This window comes from Dendropsophus ebraccatus, chromosome 8, assembly GCF_027789765.1.
Source record: "Dendropsophus ebraccatus isolate aDenEbr1 chromosome 8, aDenEbr1.pat, whole genome shotgun sequence".
NCBI classification, from domain to species: domain Eukaryota; kingdom Metazoa; phylum Chordata; class Amphibia; order Anura; family Hylidae; genus Dendropsophus; species Dendropsophus ebraccatus.
In genome coordinates this window covers 46,872,116-46,886,982 of record NC_091461.1, presented here as the reverse complement: position 1 = coordinate 46,886,982, position 14,867 = coordinate 46,872,116, and the positions used below count along the sequence as shown (strand labels likewise).

Sequence of the window (14,867 nt, the reverse complement as noted above, 5' to 3'; positions counted from 1 at the left end):
AGGAACACTCAAAAACATGTATCACAAGGCTTACCTACATCTACAAGGCTTGGCAAAAGGTTTTATCAAGTGACAGGGTCACACCAATCATAGCAACACGGACACCACCATAAATATACATCGTATATACATAACCCAGTGGCTCTTGTGTGTGTGGGCAGGATCAGGGGCAAGGCAGAGTATTGTGCCCTCACACCTATACATGCAGGTGTGGGCTCGGTAGCTGCCCCCTCCCCCTGCAAAATCCACAGGATAGGGGATATCAAGCTGATTGTTGGGGGTCCCACTGGTCACGAGAATGTGAGAAACATATCCCTCTCAAATAAACAGTGGGGACTGTGCTCCATTAATTCTCTATAGGTCTTGTTATCCCTTATCCTGTGAATAACTAGGAGAGGGGTATGTTCTCAAGTACTATATGGCTGGACCAGGGCCGATTCTGGGGTTTCTGCCGCCTGAGGCAAACCTCAGGCGGCCGCCCCCTCACAAATCCCCCCCCCCCGCCGTAACCGAATCACCCGCACCCCCCCCCCCCCCCACTGGGCCGGCCCTGCAGCCACTCACCTGTCCTGCAGCAGCCGTCCCGTCCCGCTTACCGCTGTCCCTCGCCGACAGTCAGCAGCTGTCATCGCCGCCAACGCTCACCGCTGTCTCCCGACCCTGCAGCTGCTCACCTGTCCTGCCGCAGCCGTCCCGTCCCACCAACGCTCACCGCTGTTCCTTTCTGCGCTCCAGTGCCGTCAGTCAGCAGCTGTCATCGCCCTCCAGAGAGTCGTGAGTGCCTGGGGTCAGCGGGGGCATCGCGGCCCCCGCTGACCCCGGGCACTCACGACTCGCTGGAGGGCGATGACAGCTGCTGACTGACGGCGCGGGACAGCGGTAAGCGTTGACGGCGGGACGGGACGGCTGCGGCAGGACAGGTGAGCGGCTGCAGGGCTGCTGTCTGCCGCCCCCTGCAGGGGCGCAGAATCTGCCGCCTGAGGCGGAATACTCATTCCGCCTCATGGCAGAAACGGCCCTGGGCTGGACTCAGACTAGGCGTTTTTCAGAAATATGTCATATGCCATTTTTGGGGTTCAAAAACGCAGAGACCAGATGTTAGTCAGTGGGGAAAATCGAAACACAACATCTATAGGACATTTTTCTGCTATGGTGGTTTTTTTTGTGTTTTGCCACAAGCTTCTATAGGGGGGGATATTGTCATGTCTATATGGAAATTAGTGTTTTTTTCCCCAGTTCTTCAACATAAAACCTGGAGTCACATGATAAAGAATCACATGATTTGTTCCGAAAAAAACCCCACAGGGGATAAAATTAGAACTAAACTTTACACTAAAATGAGAACATGGCAGAAGAAGTGCCAGAAAAAAACACCAAAAAGCAGGAAGATGTGCAACAGTCTCATGGTTTACACAGAAAGATTTATCTGACTGATTTATCTGATTTTGGAAGCCAAAGCCAGGAATGGATTTGAAAAGAGGCGAAATATCAGTATTTCTATCATGACCTGTTGTCTGTTTATAGTCTGTTCCTGGCTTTGGCTTAAAAAATCTGTCAGATAAATCTGTCTGTGTAAACGCACCACTAATCTTGGTTCACATTTGTAGTGAATTCAGTAGAATTAAATTGGTACTTTTTTTTCTTTCAAATCAACTGGTGTATAAAAAAAAAACAAAAAAAAAAAAAAAACAGTACTTATCAGCTGCTGTATATCCTGCAGGAAGTGGTGTATTCTCTCCAGTCTGATTCAGTGTTCTCTGCTGCCACCTCTGTTTACGACACAAACTGTCCAGAGTAGAAGAGGTTTTCTATGGGGATTTGCTACTGCTCTGGAGAGTTCCTGTCATGGACAGAGGTGGCAGCAGAGACTGTGCACTGTGTCAGCCTGGAAAGAACACAGCACTTCCTGCAGGACATACAGCAGCTGATAAGTACTGGAAGACTTTTAAATAGAAGTAATTTACAAATCTATATAACTTTCAGACACCAGTTGGTTTGAGAAGAAAAATATTTTGCCAGAGTACCTCTTTAAATTAAATAAAAAAGTCAATTAGCTTGACAGTGGAAACTTAAACTAGACAGTGTAAAAATGCACCATATTAAGGTCTCGTTCACACAACGTTTTTATTCTTTTTGCTCCATGACCTCCATACCTTCCCATATACTGTAATTATGATGGAGGCCACTTTATACCATCTGTTCTACATAGACTCCCAAAATTCATACTGAAATACCTCCCATTCTTGCTTTTTTTTTTAAAATCACCTCCCTTTTCCTATTTTATTATTACAAATAAATAAATCAACATATTTGGTATCGCCGCTTGCATATTCTGATGCAGACAGGGGGCAGGGCGTGATGTCCCAGGAGGCGGGGCTGGATCTCCCAATCCCCTGAGTGATTCACCATCTCTGACCAGCCAGAAGCAGGTGTTGCACTGATTTCTCTAATTGTGCAGTGAAATTAGGGCTTTGTTCACACATGTTGGAGTATCATTGCAGTAATGCAGCATATTCACAAAAATGATGCAGTAACACATGTAAATGATGCTAAAAGGCAGAGAGGATGAGAGCCTTATTGTGGGGCTCAACTTCAAAGATAAAAGATGCTTGATCATAATATGTGTGTGAAAGTGAAAAGAAAAAAAATTTCAAAAAGTTCTTTACTTTATACCAATATCAGCGTTACAGGTAGAGAATACAGTGTGCTGTGTGGTGTTACAGGTAGAGAATACAGTGTGCTGTGTGGTGTTACAGGTAGAGAATACAGCGTGCTGTGTGGGGTTACAGGTAGAGAATACAGCGTGCTGTGTGGTGTTACAGGTAGAGAATACAGTGTGCTGTGTGGTGTTACAGGTAGAGAATACGGCGTGCTGTGTGGTGTTACAGGTAGAGAATACAGCGTGCTGTGTGGTGTTACAGGTAGAGACTACAGTGTGCTGTGTGGTGTTACAGGTAGAAAATACAGCGTGCTGTGTGGTGTTACAGGTAGAAAATACAGCGTGCTGTGTGGTGTTACAGGTAGAGAATACAGCGTGCTGTGTGGTGTTACAGGTAGAGAATACAGTGTGCTGTGTGGTGTTACAGGTAGAGAATACAGCGTGCTGTGTGGTGTTACAGGTAGAGAATACAGCGTGCTGTGTGGTGTTACAGGTAGAGAATACAGCGCGCTGTGTGATGTTACAGGTAGCGAATAGAGCGTGCTGTGTGGTGTTACAGGTAGAGAATACAGCGCGCTGTGTGATGTTACAGGTAGAGAATAGAGCGTGCTGTGTGGTGTTACAGGTAGAGACTACAGTGTGCTGTGTGGTGTTACAGGTAGAAAATACAGCGTGCTGTGTGGTGTTACAGGTAGAAAATACAGCGTGCTGTGTGGTGTTACAGGTAGAGAATACAGCGTGCTGTGTGGTGTTACAGGTAGAGAATACAGTGTGCTGTGTGGTGTTACAGGTAGAGAATACAGCGTGCTGTGTGGTGTTACAGGTAGAGAATACAGCGTGCTGTGTGGTGTTACAGGTAGAGAATACAGCGCGCTGTGTGATGTTACAGGTAGAGAATAGAGCGTGCTGTGTGGTGTTACAGGTAGAGAATACAGCGCACTGTGTGATGTTACAGGTAGAGAATAGAGCGTGCTGTGTGGTGTTACAGGTAGAGAATACAGCGTGCTGTGTGGTGTTACAGGTAGAGAATACAGGGTGCTGTGCGGTGTTACAGGTAGAGAATAGAGCGTGCTGTGTGGTGTTACAGGTAGAGAATACAGCGTGCTGTGTGGTGTTAAAGGTAGAGAATACAGCGTGCTGTGTGGTGTTACAGGTAGAGAATACAGTGTGCTGTGTGGTGTTACAGGTAGAGAATACAGCGTGCTGTGTGGTGTTACAGGTAGAGAATACAGCGTGCTGTGTGGGACCACAATGAAATCATAAATTACTGCAAATAATTCAGTAACACAATGAAACTGCAATGTGTGACTACAGCCTAGATGTTCTGCAGCAGCTTTGGGCGGGGAATGTGCAGGGTGGGGGACTGTGATGAACAGCTGAGGGAAAGCATTGCATTCTGGAACCTGTAGTACTGTGTACAACTTATAAACCAGGAAGTGCAGAAACACAAAACAGAACAAAACCCCCCAAAACAAATGGATTTTTGGTAGTTTCAAAAATGGAATAGATAGGTAAGTAATCCTTTATTCTTCTGCAGAACCTTCTGCAGTACCTCTACCTGGAGTTCCCCTTTAATGGGACTTCTCCTTTCTAGATACTTATGTGGCATCCTATACTAATAGCATAGAGTGACTGACAAGTTACCAGCAGTGAGCCAGCATTGCTTGTCACATACACAGCGCTGTGCAAAGGTGGGGATGGGGGTGGGGGTGGTGGGACACGGGGAAGGGGGCCATTCACAGACATAACATACATTACAAAGTTGTATAACTTTGTAATGTGTGTTATTCTGTGAATAATTTTTTATCGCCGGACAACCCCTTTAAATTCCCTGGTCGGCCCAAGGTACCCCAGTCCGACACTGGATAATAGATAGATAGGAGGGAGGGCTGGCAGTCTCACTTGTGTGCAGAGGTTTGCACAATATTGTCCCTCCCTTCTTCCTGTCGTTCCGACTGCTACTGAGCTGCAGAGCATCACATGAGGGGAGAGGAGGTGGGTCCGATGTGGCAGCACAGACTGTGTAGTACACACAGAAAGTCTGTCTGCATCATAGAAGTGTGCTGTGGAGTCAAAAATCTCTCATTAATAGGTACATTACCCAAAAGAGGCCTCCAAGAATCTTTTTTTTTATTTTTTTAAAGGGAAGTAGGGGAAGCACTTTTACATCCTCTTGTTGGAAGATCCAGTGTCTTATCACAGTACACTCTGATCATAGTCCCCCCCCCCCCTCCCAAGTGATCAAGCACCTATCCGCTAAGCTTTCAATAAGGGATACATTCAGTTTCAATGCTCTGGTCCTCCAGGCCGGATTTGTTTTCATGGCTGCCTGTGTATCCTTGTCTCTGCTGCAGCCGGTCACTGGCACACAAACTCTGAGGCTCAGTTGTTATAGCTGAGCTATTCTTCGCTTAAAGAATAGATTCACTTTTCTGAACTTGCACTATATCTTTTACCTTGGCAAAGGTAGAGTGTGTTTTTAGTACTCCCTTGGCACATTGATCCATACTCTCTAAGGGTGCCTTCACACCTACCGTATCGCAGTAGAAAATCCGCTGCTGATCCGCAGCAAATCCGCAGCAGATTTAACTAAATGAATGAACACAGCATTAAATACGCACTGTCAAATCCGCTGCGGATCCGCAACAGATTTGTAAGTGCGGATTTAATGCTGTGTTCATTCATTTAGTTAAATCCGCTGCGGATCTGCTGCGGATCCGCAGCGGATTTTCTACTGCGATACGGTAGGTGTGAAGGCACCCTAAATATTTTAACAATGCATCATGAAGTGTGTGCCGGAATACATGTGTAGCAGGCCCCCTGTGGGCACCTGAAGTTGTTGCTCACATTTTTACTTTTGGCATCTTAGAGGGAATGCAGGATAATAAAACCAAGAAATCAACCCCTTGGAGAGAGTGCCTACATATAAATCTGCAAGATCTGGAAATTTAAATCTAACCCCCATGATGACTGCCGGCCCGCAGGGAATGCGCCCTAGTGCATGGAATGTGCAGCCAATTCCTTTTTACTTTTTGTTTTGTTTGTTTTTTTGTGGTGAAACAAGTGGCCAGCATGGAAACTTGAATTTGTCAAGATTTATTTTATGCAAATTGAACCAAAAAAACAAATACATGAAATCAAATAAATAAAATAATAAAAGTTTTTAATAAACAGAGTTTAAATAATAGTTTATTTTCTCATCAACTGTTCCTTGTAGGGCACGTTCACACCAACTGCTGATTGTATAGTCTGTTCAATTATACTAAAAATAAATCACTATATATTATAATCTGCCGTATATATATATATATATATATATATATATATATATATATATATATATATATATATATATGTCTAGAAGTGTACTGTTGTCTCCTTCTCATGAAAGTTTCTCTGTTTTCTGTGCCCTGCCCGAACTTCCAATGGCCACAAGAGCGCGCACCCTGCGTACCCAGCATTCCATGTCCACGCGACGCCAGAGAACAATGACGTTGACGCCATTTTGGTGTAGCCAAAACAGCTCTTTCAATCTCAGTAGACGCCGTTGGAGGCGTCGCATAGACTGTGGACATATTGATGTTATGTATGTTACCTAACGGCTTTCCCTCTTGTGCTGTCCTTGTAGTGATTAATGATACCTCTTCTCCGCCTGAAAGGTAGTGCCGAGCGGAGGAGACGTAACCAGACCCCTGTGTCCTTGAGACTTCCCCAGTGTAGAGCAGAGGGCGGCCGGAGACATGAGCTCTAACCACGGAGTGCGAGGTAAGAGGTCAGCGCGGCCCCTGCTGTCTCCTCCGGCTTACTGCAATGTCTATGATTTATGCAATCGCATTGTATGATATAAGAGCGGCTGGACGCCTGTGTGTCACCCTGCCCTAGTGCGAGAGCAGCGTGCACGGCCACTGTCCCCCTGCCCTATAGTGGGAGCAGCATGCACGGCCACTGTCCCCCTGCCCTATAGTGGGAGCAGCGTGCACGGCCACTGTCCCCCTGCCCTATAGTGGGAGCAGCGTGCACGGCCACTGTCCCCCTGCCCTATAGTGGGAGCAGCGTGCACGGCCACTGTCCCCCTGCCCTATAGTGGGAGCAGCGTGCACGGCCACTGTCCCCCTGCCCTATAGTGGGAGCAGCGTGCACGGCCACTGTCCCCCTGCCCTATAGTGGGAGCAGCGTGCACGGCCACTGTCCCCCTGCCCTATAGTGGGAGCAGCGTGTACGGCCACTGTCCCCCTGCCCTATAGTGGGAGCAGCGTGCACGGCCACTGTCCCCCTGCCCTATAGTGGGAGCAGCGTGCACGGCCACTGTCCCCCTGCCCTATAGTGGGAGCAGCGTGCACGGCCACTGTCCCCCTGCCCTATAGTGGGAGCAGCGTGCACGGCCACTGTCCCCCTGCCCTATAGTGGGAGCAGCGTGCACGGCCACTGTCCCCCTGCCCTATAGTGGGAGCAGCGTGCACGGCCACTGTCCCCCTGCCCTATAGTGGGAGCAGCGTGCACGGCCACTGTCCCCCTGCCCTATAGTGGGAGCAGCGTGCACGGCCACTGTCCCCCTGCCCTATAGTGGGAGCAGCGTGCACGGCCACTGTCCCCCTAGTGCGGGAGCAGCCTGCACGGCCGCTGTCGCCCTGCCCTAGTGCGGGAGCAGCCTGCACGGCCGCTGTCGCCCTGCCCTCGTGCGGGAGCAGCCTGCACGGCCGCTGTCGCCCTGCCCTAGTGCGGGAGCAGCCTGCACGGCCGCTTTCGCCCTGCCCTAGTGCGGGAGCAGCCTGCACGGCCGCTGTCGCCCTGCCCTATAGTGGGAGCAGCCTGCACGGCCGCTGTCGCCCTGCCCTATAGTGGGAGCAGCCTGCACGGCCACTGTCGCCCTGCCCTAGTGCGGGAGCAGCCTGCACGGCCACTGTCGCCCTGCCCTAGTGCGGGAGCAGCCTGCACGGCCATTGTCAGGGTCTGATCCTTATTTCACTTCCATAGACACATATATATACACAGTATGAATGTGCCAGCAAACTTAAAGGGGTATTCCTCTAAAGTAAGGACATATTGATGGAATATTCTGTAACTTTGCATAATGTGGGGGATCTGAGCGGTTACACCCCCATAATCCTACACCAGCCGGAGAGCTACCGCTCCATACACATGTATAGCGCCCCCCGCACAGCCTGGTGTATTGATGCCCATAGTCACCGACCTTTACACCAGTACTGATCTCATCTCTTCACTGTACTTGGGCAGACGTCTCCCATAGAGCAGAATGTATTCATCCAGTGTTGGCGGGGTTTGAAGTGAAGCCTTGGAGTCTACTTAGGATCCCTTGTGAGATGAATAATGTATCACCATCGTTGGCACTTTTACTATTAGACTGCTCTCTGCTGAGTTGCCTTATGTTTACTCACTGTTGGTTTGTTACATGTTACTTTGTTCGCTCTCAATTATTAGACATGGGACTGAGACATTGATACCCTCTAATACTCCTCCTGCATTATAGTGGGTGACCAGGGAGCATCATGGAGACATTATACAGATATACTCGCAGATGTACAGCTCTGCAGCATGTATGGATCCTAATGCTGACCATACCCATGAGATAATACTGCCTTTAGCTATACTAGAAACCTATAGAAATACTATGGATAGGCAGCTGTCAGACAGGTGGCGGTGCTTATACATGTAGATGAAGTATAGTATGACTAGTGTCAGACATTTATGCTGGTTTCAGACACGGCAGTTTCTTGGGAAACTACCACAGTGTTTAAAATAAAATTAGATTCTTTCATGCAGAAACAGCGCCACACCTGTTATCAGGTCTTGTGGGATATTACAGCTCTATTCACGTCAGTGGAACTCGGCTGCAATAAAACCAATAACCTGAGGGCAGGAGTGGTGCTGCTTGTAGAAGAAGAAATTTAATTTGTTATTCATCAATATAGGGACATGGGAAACATCACAGAGTAACCAGACAGGCTGGGAAGGAGGGGTGGTAATCACTTTAGGAGCTGTGATTGCAGCCATGTTGGTTGTCAACCAGCTGACAACTTAATTGTTTTTCTATTATTGATGTATTTAGTGTCCTCTGGTCAGACTTATCCAGTTTACTGCAGGGAGGCTGGTTATGTATAGGATGTTAGGATTTGGTGGCATATTACTTGTACATTACAGAAAGTCATTGTTGTAAGAACTGGGTGTAAAGTCACATTCCTTCCACCCGGCCTATACTGCTTGCCTGTAATCTTTCCTCTGGGCTGGGTGTGCACAGTAGACGCTGGCGGACATTGTTCCTATAATGACAGCTTGTCAGGTATTACATGAAGAATAATTCATACCTTACAAGTCATCAGAAGAGCCTAAATCACATGTTCCATAGGCTGGCTGTGGCCACGGACCTGTATGGACGGCCTATGGAACTGCATCTGTTCGGCTGCATTCAAACGTCCGCAATACATAGACCTGTTCAATGGAGAATAATTGCGATTGTGGGTCCATACTAGGGCCTGCCCTTTCTTCTTGTTGTTTTTTGGACGACAGCCCCGTAACGCATACGGAACGTGTATGGGGCCCTTTAAAAGGGTTATTCAGCGCTACAATAACATGGCTACTTTTGCCCCACTCTTGTCTCCAGATTGGGTGGGGTTTTGAAACTCTGTTCCATTGAAGTAAATGGAGCTTAAAGTGACTGTACCACCAGGCCCAGGCTGAAGCACTGGAGGCAGGCCAACCCACCCTTAGTGGGAGGAAACCCTAGCCCCTCTGATAGGGTTCCATTGATTCTAAAGGCGTCACTTCATGGAGGGGCTGGAGTTTCTTCCCACTAAGGGTGGGTCGGCCCGCTTACAGTGCTTCAGCCTGGGCCTAGTGGTACAGTCACTTTAAATGGGTTATCCAGTGCTACAAAACCATGGCCACTTTCTTCCAGAGACGTGTTGTCTCCAGTTCAGGTGCGGTTTGCAATTAAGCTCCGTTTACTTCAATGGAACTGAGCAACAAAACCTGCCCAAGCTAAAGACAAGAGTGGGGCTGTCTCTGGAAGAAAGTGGCCATGTTTTTGTAGCGCTGGATAACACCTTTAAATGAGTCCGTAGTGCTGCCTGTAACTGCGTGTCCACAATTACAGGCGCACTATGGAATGTGTGAATGCAGCCTAAGGCTATGTTCCCACACAGAATTTTAGTCAGTATTTTGCCGTTATTTTAAAATAACACCAATTATTTGTTATTAAACGACGGCCATCCACTCACTTGCAGCAGTGTGGGAACATAGCCTTTCTGTGTGTTCAATCCACTCCGGGTTAAGGTAGCAAAATACTAAGCAAAAATACTGTGTGGGAACATACCCCAAGGAGGTTCTGTGCATTGGACTTGTTACTTGGACTGTGCCTACTTGTTAGAAGGGTCTTTTGACAATACGCTGATCACTATGGGGGACATTTATCAACCAAAAGTTGTATATATTTTTTGGGCGGAAAATGGGCATTTTGCGAATAAATTTTTGCATCTGGCCATTTTCCACAAGCTTTGCCAGGAGGGCGTGGAGGGGGTGAAACGCACAGGATTTATGTAGAGGCAGTGCACCTCTACATAAATCAGAGAAGTGTTGGCAAATTATTTTTAAGGCCGGGGCAGAAAACACCAGACTTAAAGGGGTTATACAGTGCTACAAAAACATGCCCACTTTTTCCCCTACTGTTGTCTCCAGTTCAGGTGCGGTTTGCAATTAAGCTCCATTTACTTCAATGGAACTGAGTTTCAAAACCCCACCCAAACTGGAGACAAGAGAGGGGAAAAAGTGGGCACGTTTTTGTACCGCTGGAACCCCTTTAATAAATGTCCCCCTATGTGTTCTTTGCTGGGTCCCAATACACTTTGTTAATGTTGTCTCAATCCGCTGATGGCGTTGGAATCCGCTTTCTGTGTAAAACGTATGGGGCTCCTGCGTCATATTGGTAGAAAAATGGTTTGAATGTAATGGAATTTCACTGCCTGATCCCTTTTATTCTTTGAGACATAAGCCACTGCCAGAGCTAACTGGCTGTGGCTTACCCTTCATCATAGAAAACGTAGGAATGTTTGGCCGTGCTGAACGTTTATGTGTATGGGAGGAAGAGGTAAATGTCTGCTGAACTATTGTTTGGCCACTAGTGGTTGAAGGCGTATAAGAACTTTTATCCATATGATTGGGACAATTGCTGATAATCATGATTTATCAAACATGGTGTAAAGTGAAACTGGCTCAGTTACCCCTAGCAACCAATCAGATTCCACCTTTCATTCCTCACAGACTCTTTGGAAAATGAAAGGTGGAATCTGATTGGTTGCTAGGGGCAACTGAGCCAGTTTCACTTTACACCATGTTTAATAAATCTCCCCCATAGTGTATTCCACAGCAGTGGGACCTGTGGCAGCTGGAGGTAGGATGGAGGAGCACTCGGGTGTATCTATAGAAAGTGCTGTCTCATGCTTACTTGTGAGAAGTGCGGCTTTGGGTGAAGCAGGTTTCACAGGGAAACTTCAGCACTGAACTGATCTCGGCTCCAGACAACCGGCAGCTTTGTAAATGTTTGACTTGTGTCTTGTTACTTGAATACAAAGCTATATTCTGAATTATCATATTGTTATCGGAGCTAAGTGTTCAGCATCATTACTGTAGAGGGAAAATGCAATGGATTTGTGCCAAGGGGAGATCTGCCGCTTCTGATCTGCACCAAATCGGATTTGCCACCACAACGATTCCAGTCACTTATAGAGGGCTATAGAGGATAAGCCTTGTGTATGCATTCACATGTTCTGTACATACAGTCCATGCTATGTAGAGACGGTCTGTATGCTATGGACTGAACCACATTATGATGTCGGGAGCTCAGAGACTGTTTAAAGGGGTAGTCCACTCAAACATAACTGTTATGTTGCTGCCAAGGGTGAGACTAACATTTCCTTCCATACTTGTTGTTATCTATTTAGTCTCCTTCCCCCAGTTTTCAGCTGCTGCTTTCTGCTGAAAACACACAAATCTGTGTATGAGCCTCTCTCTCTCTGTCTCCCCCCTCCATTCTGAGACAGCTGATGTAAACAAGTCCCCACAAGTCAGGTACTTGTTTACATCATCTGTCTCGGGAGGGAGGAAGGGGAGACCGAGAGAATAGCTCACACACAAACTTTTGCGTTTTGATTAGAAAGCATCCACTGGGAACTGGGGGAAGGAGACTGAATAGATAATAACAAGTATGGGATGAATTGTTATTCTCACCATAGGCAGCAACATATCAAATGTTATGTTTGAGTGGAATACCCGTTTAAATCTCCCAGCTGTGTCAGTACAGTAGCATGGAGATTTAACAGTACCCCTTCATTTAAAAAATCTCCAATCTGGAAGTGGTGGATTTTTTTACCAGTCTGACACAGTGCTTTCTGCTGCCACCTCTGTCTGTGACAGGAATGTTCCAAAGCAGTAGCAAATCCCGATAGAAAGCCTCTACTGCCCTGGATGGTTCCTGACACAGACAGAGGTGGCAGCAGAGAGCACTGTGTCAGACTGAAAAAGAAACACCACTTTATGCAGGGCATACAGCAGCTGATAAGTGCTGTAAGACATGAGATTTTAAATAGAAATGTATACATATTTGTAAATTTTTTTCTGACACCAGTTGATTCGAAAAAATTGTCAGGAGTACCTATTTAATACTAATGGCAGAGCAGTTCCGAAGCTTAGACTGTATGGAAAATGAAATAAAAAAAAAAAAAAAAAAAGACAATTATATCTAGTTCTAATCAGTAAAATAGTCTAGGTAATGCATTCTCTATAAAGGATTGTATCTGCATTTGTCTCTTTTCCTGTTGGCAGAATATGGTTGTGCTGCCGCTTTGGCTGTTGGCGCTGTAGCGGTCGGATACCTGACCTACAGAAGTCTCTATTGCAAAGACAAGTGCTGCAAATCCATGGTAAACCAGGATATCCAGAAAGACAATCCTAAGGTTGTACATGCCTTCGATATGGAGGACTTGGGAGATAAAGCTGTGTACTGTCGCTGCTGGAGGTCCAAAAAGGTAACCAACAAAACCATTTACCCACTGCCATCCAGCTAACCTTCTCTATTTGTGATTTGAGCTGTCCATGTATCATATACTCAAGATACATAGGATGATGCTGGACTCCATAATACCATAGTTTCTTAATATTTGCCATCTACCTAGCTGTGTAATACAGTGACATCACGTATATTCATGTGAGGCTGCAGCCAATCACAGGCCTTGCTTGTGTCATCCTGTTAAGTGATTGGCTGCAATGTCAGATGAATACTGTACATGACCTCATCACAGCAGGCCCAGCCTTTGGATCAGTGGTGGTGCTGGAGGGGTAGAATGGCAGTAGTGGTGGTGGTGCTGGAGGGGCGGCAGTAGAATTAATTGCAGGAAACCCCTTTATTTAACATGGGCAGAAATGCAGAATAGCTTAGAGGTAAAAAATATGCAAGAATTTTTTTAAAAACCTGAACACGCTGCATTTGATTACCAGTGGCTGAAGAAGATGGATGCAGCCCTAGGGAGTCCTGGAAAACATGGATACAGCCTATGACTGTTTCCATGTTTTCCTGGCAGCCACCGGTAATCAAATGCAAAGCGTTCGGGTTCGGCTAAATTTGAGCGTGCTCGAGATTCGCCCGTTTCTAGTCTGGATACATTTGTGTACTTTTTCCAGGAATTGATTGACTGATCACTAGAGGTGTTTTGGTGACCAGGCTGCTTATGATAAATATTAGTCATTCTTACAAGTAACTTTTATAGGGATGATCTTATTTAGTTTTAGAGCTTCATCCATTTCTTTATCTTCCAGTTCCCATATTGTGATGGAGCGCACACAAAACACAACGAGGAAACCGGAGACAACGTTGGACCTTTAATCATTAAGAAGAAAGAATCCTAAACCCTGAACAACGACATTAATAATACACTATGAAACCACAGTAACTATCACTGCTCTATAAGAGAAATCTCTCCTTCCAGAAATCCCCACCGGCTGTATCTGTCATCTGCCTTAAGTGTTACCCTGCGCTGGTGGAAGGTCTTGTGTCATCTGGCAGGGACATAGGAACTTGTTCTGTACTTGTCTGAAACCACTGTACAAGCCGTGTTCATTCCTCAGGTGGACATGTGCTTTTTCCTCTTGTGAAATGCTGACATTGGAATGTAAAGCCAATACATGGACATTAAATATGTACAATATCTGATGTGACTCATGTTTATTGTGTATAGGTGGGCGTCTAGGTGGGGTTTAGCAGATATCTGCATTGACTTACAGGGTAGCTACCTATGGTAGAGAGACAGTCTCCTTCCTTCTGGAGGAGAGCTGATTTGCATCCTTCCAAGGTAGCATTGCCTGTACGACTCCTTACACCCCGGGGGGAGGACTATGAGACAATCTGGGCTTTTGGATCCCAGTATAGCCCAGGGTCTGAAAGTAATTGCCACCCATTAGGACATACATAAGGTAAGAAGTGCTTAAAGTGTACCAGTCATTTGTAGATTGTTTAGACCAATACAGTACCAATCGGGAGAATGAGCAGGAAAGGACGCGCTGCAGTGCAGTTCACTCCTGCTCTGTGTTAGAAAAAAAGAGTCAGGCTTATACTGTTAGTCTTTGGAGCTTGACTTTTTTTTTTCTTTTTTTTCCTTTCTTACACGGAGCTGCAGCGCAGTCCTCATCCTGCTTGTTCTCCCAATCCGTACAGATCTGAACACCCAGACAGCTCAAAACTTTTGACATGTCTCTGACACGTCAAAGGTTTTTACAAACAACAGTGACACTTTAATTTCTAGGCTTTATAAGAGCAAAGAGCCTTTGTTTTCTTGCTCTTTCTTAGCCAGGAGTCTCTCTTCTTTTGGGATACATAGGTGCACAGTGATGTTACGCACAATGGGCATGTGCATCCTGTATGGTATGAGGCTCCTGGCTCTGCAGCCTAAAAGCAGGGGAAACTAACAAGTCATTTAACCCCTTCACGTCAGCAATCTTTACTGCACATACCCTGTGCAGTAGGAATGTGTATATATACGTTCCTGACTCTGTGTCTGTAGATGTGTGTGGGACAGCTGCAGCCAGGAGCCCAGCATAATGACAGGCAGCTGCGATGCTGCAGCTACCTGTCATTAACCCCTTAAACACCACAATGCACAGCGATTGCAGCGTTTAAGGTAGCTGGTGACAGGACAGGCTCCTT

General features: G+C 46.4%; 1 protein-coding gene across 1 annotated transcript; it reads left to right on the top strand.

Moving 5' to 3' along the window:
* The first annotated feature begins 6,271 nt into the window (after window positions 1-6,271).
* CISD1 (CDGSH iron sulfur domain 1) lies at window positions 6,272-13,877 on the top strand. The gene is made up of 3 exons (XM_069979078.1): window positions 6,272-6,424; window positions 12,494-12,696; window positions 13,484-13,877. The coding sequence occupies exons 1-3, from the start codon at window positions 6,400-6,402 to the stop codon at window positions 13,571-13,573; spliced, it is 318 nt and encodes a 105-aa protein (XP_069835179.1). The 5' UTR covers window positions 6,272-6,399; the 3' UTR covers window positions 13,574-13,877.
* The last annotated feature ends 990 nt before the right edge of the window (window positions 13,878-14,867 follow it).

Coding starts and splice junctions, on each gene's coding strand:
- CISD1 (XM_069979078.1), top strand. CDS start 6,400: ATGAGCTCTAACCACGGAGTGCGAG. Junction 6,425..12,493: donor CTCTAACCACGGAGTGCGAG/GTAAGAGGTCAG, acceptor TCCTGTTGGCAG/AATATGGTTGTGCTGCCGCT. Junction 12,697..13,483: donor GCTGCTGGAGGTCCAAAAAG/GTAACCAACAAA, acceptor TTTATCTTCCAG/TTCCCATATTGTGATGGAGC.